The sequence below is a fragment of the Phyllobates terribilis genome, unplaced genomic scaffold, assembly GCF_046119375.1.
Source record: "Phyllobates terribilis strain yellow unplaced genomic scaffold, ASM4611937v1 Scaffold_10__3_contigs__length_209671492, whole genome shotgun sequence".
Taxonomy (NCBI): Eukaryota; Metazoa; Chordata; class Amphibia; order Anura; family Dendrobatidae; genus Phyllobates; species Phyllobates terribilis.
Window position 1 is genome coordinate 203,953,486 of NW_027362770.1, and position 13,350 is coordinate 203,966,835.

The 13,350-nt window shown below is 61.9% G+C and overlaps 1 protein-coding gene across 3 annotated transcripts in view; it reads left to right on the top strand.

Moving 5' to 3' along the window:
• Positions 1-13,350, top strand: part of PLCZ1 (phospholipase C zeta 1) — a 162,195-nt gene that overhangs the window by 127,964 nt on the left and 20,881 nt on the right. For all 3 annotated transcript variants that reach the window (XM_073650570.1, XM_073650572.1, XM_073650571.1), the window contains 2 exons: positions 3,634-3,766; positions 9,362-9,511. In XM_073650570.1, the coding sequence (XP_073506671.1) occupies positions 3,634-3,766; positions 9,362-9,511 (283 nt within the window). The remainder of the gene's footprint in view (positions 1-3,633; positions 3,767-9,361; positions 9,512-13,350) is intronic.

Sequence of the window (13,350 nt, forward strand, 5' to 3'; positions counted from 1 at the left end):
TTGCCCCTCGCTCCTCTGTGGCCGCTCGCTCCTCTGTGGCCCCTCGCTCCTCTGTGGCTCCTCTGTGGCCGCTCGCTCCTCTGTGGCCCCTCGCTTCTCTGTGGCCCCTCGCTCCTCTGTGGCCCCTCGCTCCTCTGTTGCCCCTCGCTCCTCTGTGGCCGCTCGCTCCTCTGTGGCCCCTCGCTCCTCTGTGGACGCTCGCTCCTCTGTGGCCGCTCGCTCCTCTGTGGCCCCTCGCTCCTCTGTTGCCCCTCGCTCCTCTGTGGCCGCTCGCTCCTCTGTGGCCCCTCGCTCCTCTGTGGCCCCTCGCTCCTCTGTGGCCGCTTGCTCCTCTGTGGCCCCTCGCTCCTCTGTGGCCGCTCGCTCCTCTGTGGCCACTCGCTCCTCTGTGGCCCCTCGCTCCTCTGTGGCCGCTCGCTCCTCTGTGGCCCCTCGCTCCTCTGTGGCCGCTCGCTCCTCTGTGGATGCTCGCTCCTCTGTGGCCGCTCGCTCCTCTGTGGCCCCTCGCTCCTCTGTGGCCGCTCGCTCCTCTGTGGCCCCTCGCTCCTCTGTGGGCCCTCGCTCCTCTGTGGCCACTCGCTCCTCTGTGGCCGCTCGCTCCTCTGTGACCCCTCGCTCCTCTGTGGCCCCTCGCTCCTCTGTGGCCGCTCGCTCCTCTGTTGCCCCTCGCTCCTCTGTGGCCGCTCGCTCCTCTGTGGCCCCTCGCTCCTCTGTGGCTCCTCTGTGGCCGCTCGCTCCTCTGTGGCCCCTCGCTTCTCTGTGGCCGCTCGCTCCTCTGTGGCCCCTCGCTCCTCTGTGGCCCGTCGCTCCTATGTGGCCCCTCGCTCCTCTGTGGCCCCTCGCTCCTCTGTGGCCGCTCGCTCCTCTGTTGCCCCTCGCTCCTCTGTGGCCGCTCGCTCCTCTGTGGCCCCTCGCTCCTCTGTGGCTCCTCTGTGGCCGCTCGCTCCTCTGTGGCCCCTCGCTCCTCTGTGGCCGCTCGCTCCTCTGTGGCCCCTCGCTCCTCTGTGGCCCGTCGCTCCTCTGTGGCCCCTCGCTCCTCTGTGGCCCCTCGCTCCTCTGTGGCAGCTCGCTCCTCTCTGGCCCCTCGCTCCTCTGTGGCCGCTCGCTCCTCTGTGGCCGCTCGCTCCTCTCTGGCCCCTCGCTCCTCTGTGGCCGCTCGCTCCTCTGTGGCCCCTCGCTCCTCTGTGGCCGCTCGCTCCTCTGTGGGCCCTCGCTCCTCTGTGGCCCCTCGCTCCTCTGTGGCCCCTCTCTCCTCTGTGGCCCCTCGCTCCTCTGTGGCCCCTCGCTCCTCTGTGGCCCGTCGCTCCTCTGTGGCCCCTCGCTCCTCTGTGGCCCCTCGCTCCTCTGTGGCCGCTCGCTCCTCTGTTGCCCCTCACTCCTCTGTGGCCGCTCGCTTCTCTGTGGCCCCTCGCTCCTCTGTGGCTCCTCTGTGGCCGCTCGCTCCTCTGTGGCCCCTCGCTCCTCTGTGGCCGCTCGCTCCTCTGTGGCCCCTCGCTCCTCTGTGGCCCGTCGCTCCTCTGTGGCCCCTCGCTCCTCTGTGGCCCCTCGCTCCTCTGTGGCCGCTCGCTCCTCTGTTGCCCCTCGCTCCTCTGTGGCCGCTCGCTCCTCTGTGGCCCCTCGCTCCTCTGTGGCCGCTCGATCCTCTGTGGCCCCTCGCTCCTCTGTGGCCGCTCGCTCCTCTGTGGCCCCTCGCTCCTCTGTGGCCCCTCGCTCCTCTGTGGCAGCTCGCTCCTCTCTGGCCCCTCGCTCCTCTGTGGCCGCTCGCTCCTCTGTGGCCCCTCGCTCCTCTGTGGCCGCTCGCTCCTCTGTGGGCCCTCGCTCCTCTGTGGCCCCTCTCTCCTCTGTGGCCCCTCGCTCCTCTGTGGCCCCTCGCTCCTCTGTGGCCCCTCTCTCCTCTGTGGCCGCTCGCTCCTCTGTGGCCCCTCGCTCCTCTGTGGCCCCTTGCTCCTCTGTGGCCGCTCGCTCCTCTGTGGCCCCTCGCTCCTCTGTGGCCGCTCGCTCCTCTGTGGATGCTCGCTCCTCTGTGGCCGCTCGCTCCTCTGTGGCCCCTCGCTCCTCTGTGGCCGCTCGCTCCTCTGTGGCCGCTCGCTCCTCTGTGGCCCCTCGCTCCTCTGTGGGCCCTCGCTCCTCTGTGGCCACTCGCTCCTCTGTGGCCGCTCGCTCCTCTGTGACCCCTCGCTCCTCTGTGGCCCCTCGCTCCTCTGTGGCCGCTCGCTCCTCTGTTGCCCCTCGCTCCTCTGTGGCCGCTCGCTCCTCTGTGGCCCCTCGCTCCTCTGTGGCTCCTCTGTGGCCGCTCGCTCCTCTGTGGCCCCTCGCTCCTCTGTGGCCGCTCGCTCCTCTGTGGCCCCTCGCTCCTCTGTGGCCCGTCGCTCCTCTGTGGCCCCTCGCTCCTCTGTGGCCCCTCGCTCCTCTGTGGCCGCTCGCTCCTCTGTTGCCCCTCGCTCCTCTGTGGCCGCTCGCTCCTCTGTGGCCCCTCGCTCCTCTGTGGCTCCTCTGTGGCCGCTCGCTCCTCTGTGGCCCCTCGCTCCTCTGTGGCCGCTCGCTCCTCTGTGGCCCCTCGCTCCTCTGTGGCCCGTCGCTCCTCTGTGGCCCCTCGCTCCTCTGTGGCCCCTCGCTCCTCTGTGGCAGCTCGCTCCTCTCTGGCCCCTCGCTCCTCTGTGGCCGCTCGCTCCTCTGTGGCCGCTCGCTCCTCTCTGGCCCCTCGCTCCTCTGTGGCCGCTCGCTCCTCTGTGGCCGCTTGCTCTTCTGTGGCCGCTCGCTCCTCTGTGGCCGCTCGCTCCTCTGTGGCCGCTCGCTCCTCTGTGGCCCCTCGCTCCTCTGTGGGCCCTCGCTCCTCTGTGGGCCCTCGCTCCTCTGTGACCCCTCGCTCCTCTGTGGCCCCTCGCTCCTCTGTGGCCCCTCGCTCCTCTGTGGCCGCTCTCTCCTCTGTGGCCGCTCGCTCCTCTCTGGCCCCTCGCTCCTCTGTGGCCGCTCGCTCCTCTGTGGCCCCTCGCTCCTCTGTGGCCGCTCTCTCCTCTGTGGCCGCTCGCTCCTCTGTGGCCGCTCTCTCCTCTGTGGCCCCTCGCTCCTCTGTGGCCGCTCGCTCCTCTGTGGCCCCTCGCTCTTCTGTGGCCCCTCGCTCCTCTGTGGCCCCTCGCTCTTCTGTGGCCCCTCGCTCCTCTGTGGCCCCTCGCTCCTCTGTGGCCGCTCTCTCCTCTGTGGCCGCTCGCTCCTCTGTGGCCCCTCGCTCCTCTGTGGGCCCTCGCTCCTCTGTGGCCCCTCGCTCCTCTGTGGCCGCTCGCTCCTCTGTGGCCGCTCGCTCCTCTGTGGCCCCTCGCTCCTCTGTGGCCCCTCGCTCCTCTGTGGCCCCTCGCTCTTCTGTGGCCGCTCTCTCCTCTGTGGCCGCTCGCTCCTCTGTGGCCGCTCGCTCCTCTGTGACCCCTCGCTCCTCTGTGGCCCCTCGCTCCTCTGTGGCCCCTCGCTCCTCTGTGGCCCCTCGCTCTTCTGTGGCCCCTCGTTCCTCTGTGGCCGCTCTCTCCTCTGTGGCCGCTCGCTCCTCTGTGACCCCTCGCTCCTCTGTGGCCGCTCGCTCCTCTGTGGCCCCTCGCTCCTCTGTGGCCCCTCCTGAGCACCCCTGGTCTCCATGTTTTCCAGGTGATCAGCGGCTTCTTCCTGCCACATGGAAGCCTGTCCAAGACCAACACCACCAGCCTGACAGTGACGGCAGAGATCTACGGGGGTCCGGACGATGGGCGGCAGAGGAAGACGAGGGTGGTGAAGAACAACTGTAAGTGACGGCTACAAAGGCCGGACAATGGCACAGCTGCTGGAGTACCCCACAGGGGCTACAGTGTACTGCCAACCCGTGCCCTGACACCGCCACACAGGGGCTACAGTGTACTGCCAACCCGTGCCCTGACACCGCCAAACAGGGGCGACAGTGTACTGCCAACCTGTGCCCTGACACCGCCACACAGGGGCCACAGTGTACTGCCAACCCGTGCCCTGACACCGCCAAACAGGGGCGACAGTGTACTGCCAACCTGTGCCCTGACACCGCCACACAGGGGCCACAGTGTACTGCCAACCTGTGCCCTGACACCACCACACAGGGGCCACAGTGTACTGCCAACCTGTGCCCTGACACCGCCACACAGGGGCCACAGTGTAATGCCAACCTGTGCCCTGACACCGCCACACAGGGGCCACAGTGTACTGCCAACCTGTGCCCTGACACCGCCACACAGGGGCCACAGTGTACTGCCAACCTGTGCCCTGACACCGCCACACAGGGGCCACAGTGTACTGCCAACCTGTGCCCTGACACCGCCACACAGGGGCCACAGTGTACTGCCAACCTGTGCCCTGACACCGCCACACAGGGGCCACAGTGTACTGCCAACCTGTGCCCTGACACCGCCACACAGGGGCCACAGTGTACTGCCAACCCGTGCCCTGACACCTCCACACAGGGGCCACAGTGTACTGCCAACCTGTGCCCTGACACCGCCACACAGGGGCCACAGTGTACTGCCAACCCGTGCCCTGACACCGCCACACAGGGGCCACAGTGTACTGCCAACCTGTGCCCTGACACCGCCACACAGGGGCCACAGTGTACTGCCAACCCGTGCCCTGACACCGCCACACAGGGGCCACAGTGTACTGCCAACCTGTGCCCTGACACCGCCACACAGGGGCCACAGTGTACTGCCAACCCGTGCCCTGACACCGCCACACAGGGGCCACAGTGTACTGCCAACCTGTGCCCTGACACCGCCACACAGGGGCCACAGTGTACTGCCAACCTGTGCCCTGACACCGCCACACAGGGGCCACAGTGTACTGCCAACCTGTGCCCTGACACCGCCACACAGGGGCCACAGTGTACTGCCAACCTGTGCCCTGACACCGCCACACAAGGGCCACAGTGTACTGCCAACCTGTGCCCTGACACCGCCACACAGGGGCCACAGTGTACTGCCAACCTGTGCCCTGACACCGCCACACAGGGGCCACAGTGTACTGCCAACCTGTGCCCTGACACCGCCACACAGGGGCCACAGTGTACTGCCAACCCGTGCCCTGACACCTCCACACAGGGGCCACAGTGTACTGCCAACCTGTGCCCTGACACCTCCACACAGGGGCCACAGTGTACTGCCAACCTGTGCCCTGACACCGCCACGCAGGGGCCACAGTGTACTGCCAACCCGTGCCCTGACACCTCCACACAAGGGCCACAGTGTACTGCCAACCCGTGCCCTGACACCTCCACACAGGGGCCACAGTGTACTGCCAACCTGTGCCCTCACTCCACCACACAGGGGCCACAGTGTACTGCCAACCTGTGCCCTGACACCGCCACACAGGGGCCACAGTGTACTGCCAACCTGTGCCCTGACACCGCCACACAGGGGCCACAGTGTACTGCCAACCTGTGCCCTGACACCGCCACACAGGGGCCACAGTGTACTGCCAACCCGTGCCCTGACACCTCCACACAGGGGCCACAGTGTACTGCCAACCCGTGCCCTGACACCGCCACACAGGGGCCACAGTGTACTGCCAACCTGTGCCCTGACACCGCCACACAGGGGCCACAGTGTACTGCCAACCTGTGCCCTGACTCCACCACACAGGGGCCACAGTGTACTGCCAACCTGTGCCCTGACACCGCCACACAGGGGCCACAGTGTACTGCCAACCTGTGCCCTGACACCGCCACACAGGGGCCACAGTGTACTGCCAACCCGTGCCCTGACACCGCCACACAGGGGCCACAGTGTACTGCCAACCTGTGCCCTGACACCGCCACACAGGGGCCACAGTGTACTGCCAACCCGTGCCCTGACACCGCCACACAGGGGCCACAGTGTACTGCCAACCCGTGCCCTGACACCTCCACACAGGGGCCACAGTGTACTGCCAACCTGTGCCCTGACACCGCCACACAGGGGCCACAGTGTACTGCCAAAGGGTGCCCTCACTCCACCACACAGGGGCCACAGTGTACTACCAACCCGTGCCCTGACACCGCCACACAGGGGCCACAGTGTACTGCCAACCCGTGCCTGGTTCCCACTTGTAGCACTGATAATGTCGCCCTCTGCTGGTTCCCGCTGGTAGCACTGGTTATGTCGCCCTCTGCTGGTTCCCGCTGGTAGCACTGGTAATGTCGCCCTCTGCTGGTAGCACTGATAATGTCGCCCTCTGCTGCCACCTGCTGGTAGCACTGGTAACGTTGCCCTCTGCTGGCTTCCAGCTGGTAGCACTGGTAATGTCGCCCTCTGCTGGTAGCACTGGTAATGTTGCCCTCTGCTGGATCCCGCTGGTAGCACTGATAATGTCGCCCTCTGGTGGCTCCCGCTGGTAGCACTGGTAATGTCGCCCTCTGCTGCCTCCTGCTGGTAGCACTGGTAATGTCGCCCTCTGGTGGCTCCAGCTGGTAGCACTGGTAATGTCGCCCTCTGCTGCCTCCTGCTGGTAGCACTGGTAATGTCGCCCTCTGCTGGTAGCACTGGTAATGTCGCCCTCTGGTGGCTCCCGCTGGTAGCACTGGTAATGTCGCCCTCTGCTGCCTCCTGCTGGTAGCACTAGTAATGTCGCCCTCTGGTGGCTCCCGCTGGTAGCACTGGTAATGTCGCCCTCTGCTGCCTCCTGCTGGTAGCACTGGTAATGTCGCCCTCTGGTGGCTCCCGCTGGTAGCACTGGTAATGTCGCCCTCTGCTGCCTCCTGCTGGTAGCACTGGTAATGTCGCCCTCTGCTGGTAGCACTGGTAATGTCGCCCTCTGCTGGATCCTGCTGGTAGCACTGGCAATGTCGTCCTCTGCTGGTTCCTGCTGGTAGCACTGGTTATGTCGCCCTCTGGTGGCTCCCGTTGATAGCACTGGTAATGTCGCCCTCTGCTGGATCAGGCTGGTAGCACTGGTAATGTCGCCCTCTGGTGGCTCCCGCTGGTAGCACTGGTAATGTCGCCCTCTGGTGGCTCCCGCTGGTAGCACTGGTAATGTCGTCCTCTGCTGGTTCCCGCTGGTAGCACTGGTTATGTCGCCCTCAGGTGGCTCCCGCTGGTAGCACTAGTAATGTCGCCCTCTGCTGGTAGCACTGGTAATGTCGCCCTCTGGTGGCTCCCGCTGGTAGCACTGGTAATGTCGTCCTCTGCTGGTTCCCGCTGGTAGCACTGGTTATGTCGCCCTCAGGTGGCTCCCGCTGGTAGCACTGGTAATGTCGCCCTCTGCTGGTAGCACTGGTAATGTCGCCCTCTGCTGGATCCTGCTGGTAGCACTGGACACTGCATCCTTTGCTGCGCACTGCTCCTCCGCCACTGTGACGGACATGATGGATTCAGAAGGAATGGAATGTCGAGCGAAGCAGTGATCGGGGGTCGAGCACAGGGGCCACATCTGTCTACAGTCCCTCCGTACTGATCACCACCTTTCCCAGTCTCTGGGGGCACCAGACACTGGTCATGCACAGGGGCCACAGCTGTCTACAGTCCCTCCATACTGATCACCACCTTTCCCAGTCTCACGGGGCACCAGACACTGGTCATGCACAGGGGCCACAGCTGTCTACAGTCCCTCCATACTGATCACCACCTTTCCCAGTCTCAGGGGGCACCAGACACTGGTCATGCACAGGGGCCACATCTGTCTACAGTCCCTCCATACTGATCACCACCTTTCCCAGTCTCAGGGGGCACCAGACACTGGTCATGCACAGGGGCCACAGCTGTCTACAGTCCCTCCATACTGATCACCACCTTTCCCAGTCTCACGGGGCACCAGACACTGGTCATGCACAGGGGCCACAGCTGTCTACAGTCCCTCCATACTGATCACCACCTTTCCCAGTCTCAGGGGGCACCAGACACTGGTCATGCACAGGGGCCACATCTGTCTACAGTCCCTCCATACTGATCACCACCTTTCCCAGTCTCAGGGGGCACCAGACACTGGTCATGCACAGGGGCCACAGCTGTCTACAGTCCCTCCATACTGATCACCACCTTTCCCAGTCTCAGGGGGCACCAGACACTGGTCATGCACAGGGGCCACATCTGTCTACAGTCCCTCCATACTGATCACCACCTTTCCCAGTCTCAGGGGGCACCAGACACTGGTCATGCACAGGGGCCACATCTGTCTACAGTCCCTCCATACTGATCACCACCTTTCCCAGTCTCAGGGGGCACCAGACACTGGTCATGCACAGGGGCCACAGCTGTCTACAGTCCCTCCATACTGATCACCACCTTTCCCAGTCTCACGGGGCACCAGACACTGGTCATGCACAGGGGCCACAGCTGTCTACAGTCCCTCCATACTGATCACCACCTTTCCCAGTCTCAGGGGGCACCAGACACTGGTCATGCACAGGGGCCACATCTGTCTACAGTCCCTCCATACTGATCACCACCTTTCCCAGTCTCAGGGGGCACCAGACACTGGTCATGCACAGGGGCCACAGCTGTCTACAGTCCCTCCATACTGATCACCACCTTTCCCAGTCTCACGGGGCACCAGACACTGGTCATGCACAGGGGCCACAGCTGTCTACAGTCCCTCCATACTGATCACCACCTTTCCCAGTCTCAGGGGGCACCAGACACTGGTCATGCACAGGGGCCACAGCTGTCTACAGTCCCTCCATACTGATCACCACCTTTCCCAGTCTCAGGGGGCACCAGACACTGGTCATGCACAGGGGCCACAGCTGTCTACAGTCCCTCCATACTGATCACCACCTTTCCCAGTCTCAGGGGGCACCAGACACTGGTTATGCACAGGGGCCACAGCTGTCTACAGTCCCTCCATACTGATCACCACCTTTCCCAGTCTCAGGGGGCACCAGACACTGGTCATGCACAGTGGCCACAGCTGTCTACAGTCCCTCCATACTGATCACCACCTTTCCAAGTCTCAGGGGGCACCAGACACTGGTCATGCACAGGGGCCACAGCTGTCTACAGTCCCTCCATACTGATCACCACCTTTCACAGCCTCTGGGGGCACCAGACACTGGTCGTGCACAGGGGCCACAGCTGTCTACAGTCCCTCCATACTGATCACCACCTTTCACAGCCTCTGGGGGCACCAGACACTGGTCGTGCACAGGGGCCACAGCTGTCTACAGTCCCTCCATACTGATCACCACCTTTCACAGCCTCTGGGGGCACCAGACACTGGTCATGCACAGGGGCCCCAGCTGTCTACAGTCCCTCCATACTGATCACCACCTTTCCCAGTCTCAGGGGGCACCAGACACTGGTCATGCACAGGGGCCCCAGCTGTCTACAGTCCCTCCATACTGATCACCACCTTTCCCAGTCTCAGGACGTGAAGAGTTTTTTATCTAGCTCTTTCTTGATCGTTTCAGCCCTGAACCCTTTCTGGAACCAGTCTCTGACCTTCTCCGTGCGGCTCCCGGAGCTGGCATTGCTGCGAGTCTCTCTGGAAGACCAGCTCTCCATCCTATCCAGTGAATTCTTAGGCCAATATACGCTGCCACTGACCAGTATGAGCCGAGGTAAGGTGTGTCGGGGGGAGGGTGAGCCACGTACTTCTCTGCGACTGACACTGGTCCGTGGAGGTACACCGATGCCTCCATCCTGTGCCAGTCATTGCACTGGTTACTCACCCACTACAAAATACATTATAAACTCATTGCTCACAAAGATCTCCACAACACTGCTCCCCCTACATCTCCTCCTCATCTGTCTACCACCTGCCCGTCCTCTCCACAGTGCTGCACCACCCTACATCTCCTCCTCATCTGTCTACCACCTGCCCGTCCTCTCCACAGTGCTGCACCACCCTACATCTCCTCCTCATCTGTCTACCACCTACCCGTCCTCTCCACAGTGCTGCACCACCCTACATCTCCTCCTCATCTGTCTACCACCTGCCCGTCCTCTCCACAGTGCTGCACCACCCTACATCTCCTCCTCATCTGTCTACCACCTACCCATCCTCTCCACAGTGCTGCACCGCCCTACATCTCCTCCTCATCTCTGTCTACCACCTACCCGTCCTCTCCACAGTGCTGCACCGCCCTACATCTCCTCCTCATCTGTCTACCACCTACCCATCCTCTCCACAGTGCTGCACCGCCCTACATCTCCTCCTCATCTCTGTCTACCACCTACTCATCCTCTCCACAGTGCTGCACCACCCTACATCTCCTCCTCATTTCTATCACCTACCCATCCTCTCCACAGCGCTGCGCCGCCCTACATCTCCTCCTCATCTCTGTCTACCACCTACCTGTCCTCTCCACAGTGCTGCACCACCCTACATCTCCTCCTCATCTCTGTCTACCACCTACCTGTCCTCTACACAGTGCTGCACCGCCCTACATCTCCTCCTCATCTCTCTATCACCTACCCATCCTCTCCACAGTGCTGCACCACCCTACATCTCCTCCTAATCTCTGTCTATCACCTACCTGTCCTCTCCACAGTGCTGCACCGCCCTACATCTCCTCCTCATCTCTCTATCACCTACCCATCCTCTCCACAGTGCTGCACCACCCTACATCTCCTCCTCATCTCTGTCTACCACCTACCTGTCCTCTCCACAGTGCTGCACCGCCCTACATCTCCTCCTCATCTCTCTATCACCTACCCATCCTCTCCACAGTGCTGCACCACCCTACATCTTCTCCTCATCTCTGTCTACCACCTACCCGTCCTCTCCACAGTGCTGCACCACCCTACATCTCCTCCTCATCTCTCTATCACCTACCCATCCTCTCCACAGTGCTGCACCACCCTACATCTCCTCCTAATCTCTGTCTATCACCTACCCGTCCTCTCCACAGTGCTGCACCATCCTACATCTCCTCCTAATCTCTGTCTATCACCTACCCGTCCTCTCCACAGTGCTGCACCACCCTACATCTCCTCCTCATCTCTGTCTACAACCTACCCGTCCTCTCCACAGTGCTGCACCCAACTACATCTCCTCCTCATCTCTGTCTACAACCTACCCGTCCTCTCCACAGTGCTGCACCACCCTACATCTCCTCCTCATCTCTATCACCTACCCGTCCTCTCCACAGTGCTGCACCACCCTACATCTCCTCCTCATCTCTATCACCTACCCGTCCTCTCCACAGTGCTGCACCACCCTACATCTCCTCCTCATCTCTCTACCACCTACCCATCCTCTCCACAGTGCTGCACCACGCTACATCTCCTCCTCATCTCTCTCTATCACCTACCCATCCTCTCCACAGTGCTGCACCATCCTACATCTCCTCCTAATCTCTGTCTATCACCTACCCGTCCTCTCCACAGTGCTGCACCACCCTACATCTCCTCCTCATCTCTGTCTACCACCCTATTCGTCCTCTCCACAGTGCTGCACCACCCTGCATCTCCTCCTCATCTCTCTCTATCACCTACCCATCCTCTCCACAGTGCTGCACCGCCGTACATCTCCTCCTCATCTCTGTCTACCACCTACCCGTCCTCTCCACAGTGATGCACCACCCTACATCTCCTCCTCATCTCTGTCTATCACCTACCTGTCCTCTCCACAGTGATGCACCACCCTACATCTCCTCCTAATCTCTGTCTATCACCTACCCGTCCTCTCCACAGTGCTGCACCACCCTACATCTCCTCCTCATCTCTGTCTACCACCCTATTCGTCCTCTCCACAGTGCTGCACCACCCTGCATCTCCTCCTCATCTCTCTCTATCACCTACCCATCCTCTCCACAGTGCTGCACCACCCTACATCTCCTCCTCATCTCTCTCTATCACCTACCCGTCCTCTCCACAGTGCTGCACCACCCTACATCTCCTCCTCTTCTCTGTCTACCACCTACCCGTCCTCTCCACAGTGCTGCACCGCCCTACATCTCCTCCTCATCTCTGTCTACCACCCTATTCGTCCTCTCCACAGTGCTGCACCACCCTGCATCTCCTCCTCATCTCTCTCTATCACCTACCCATCCTCTCCACAGTGCTGCACCACCCTACATCTCCTCCTCATCTCTCTCTATCACCTACCCGTCCTCTCCACAGTGCTGCACCACCCTACATCTCCTCCTCATCTCTCTCTATCACCTACCCGTCCTCTCCACAGTGCTGCACCACCCTACATCTCCTCCTCATCTCTGTCTACCACCCTATTCGTCCTCTCCACAGTGCTGCACCACCCTGCATCTCCTCCTCATCTCTCTCTATCACCTACCCATCCTCTCCACAGTGCTGCACCACCCTACATCTCCTCCTCATCTCTCTCTATCACCTACCCGTCCTCTCCACAGTGCTGCACCACCCTACATCTCCTCCTCATCTCTCTCTATCACCTACCTGTCCTCTCCACAGTGCTGCACCACCCAAAATCTCCTCCTCATCTCTCTCTATCACCTACCCGTCCTCTCCACAGTGCTGCACCACCCTACATCTCCTCCTCATCTCTCTCTATCACCTACCCGTCCTCTCCACAGTGCTGCACCACCCTACATCTCCTCCTCTTCTCTGTCTACCACCTACCCGTCCTCTCCACAGTGCTGCACCGCCCTACATCTCCTCCTCATCTCTGTCTACCACCTACCCTTCCTCTACACAGTGCTGCACCGCCCTACATCTCCTCCTCATCTGTCTATCACCTACCCATCCTCTCCACAGTGCTGCACCGCCCTACATCTCCTCCTCATCTCTCTCTACCACCTACTCGTCCTCTCCACAGTGCTGCACCACCCTACATCTCCTCCTCATCTCTTTCTACCACCTACCCGTCCTCTCCACAGTGCTGCACCACCCTACATCTCCTCCTCATCTGTCTATCACCTACCCATCCTCTCCACAGTGCTGCACCACCCTACATCTCCTCCTCATCTTTCTCTATCACCTACCCGTCCTCTCCACAGTGCTGCACCACCCTACATCTCCTCCTCATCTCTGTCTATCACCTACCCGTCCTCTCCACAGTGCTGCACCACCCTACATCTCCTCCTCATCTTTCTCTATCACCTACCCGTCCTCTCCACAGTGCTGCACCACCCTACGTCTCCTCCTCATCTCTGTCTACCACCTACTCATCCTCTCCACAGTGCTGCACCACCCTACATCTCCTCCTCATCTCTGTCTACCACCTACCCGTCCTCTCCACAGTGCTACACTGTCCTACATCTCCTCCTCATCTCTCTCTATCACCTACCCGTCCTCTCCACAGTGCTGCACCACCCTACATCTCCTCCTCATCTCTGTCTACCACCTACCCGTCCTCTCCACAGTGCTGCACCACCCTACATCTCCTCCTCATCTCTGTCTATCACCTACCTGTCCTCTCCACAGTGCTGCACCGCCCTACATCTCCTCCTCATCTCTGTCTACAACCTACCCGTCCTCT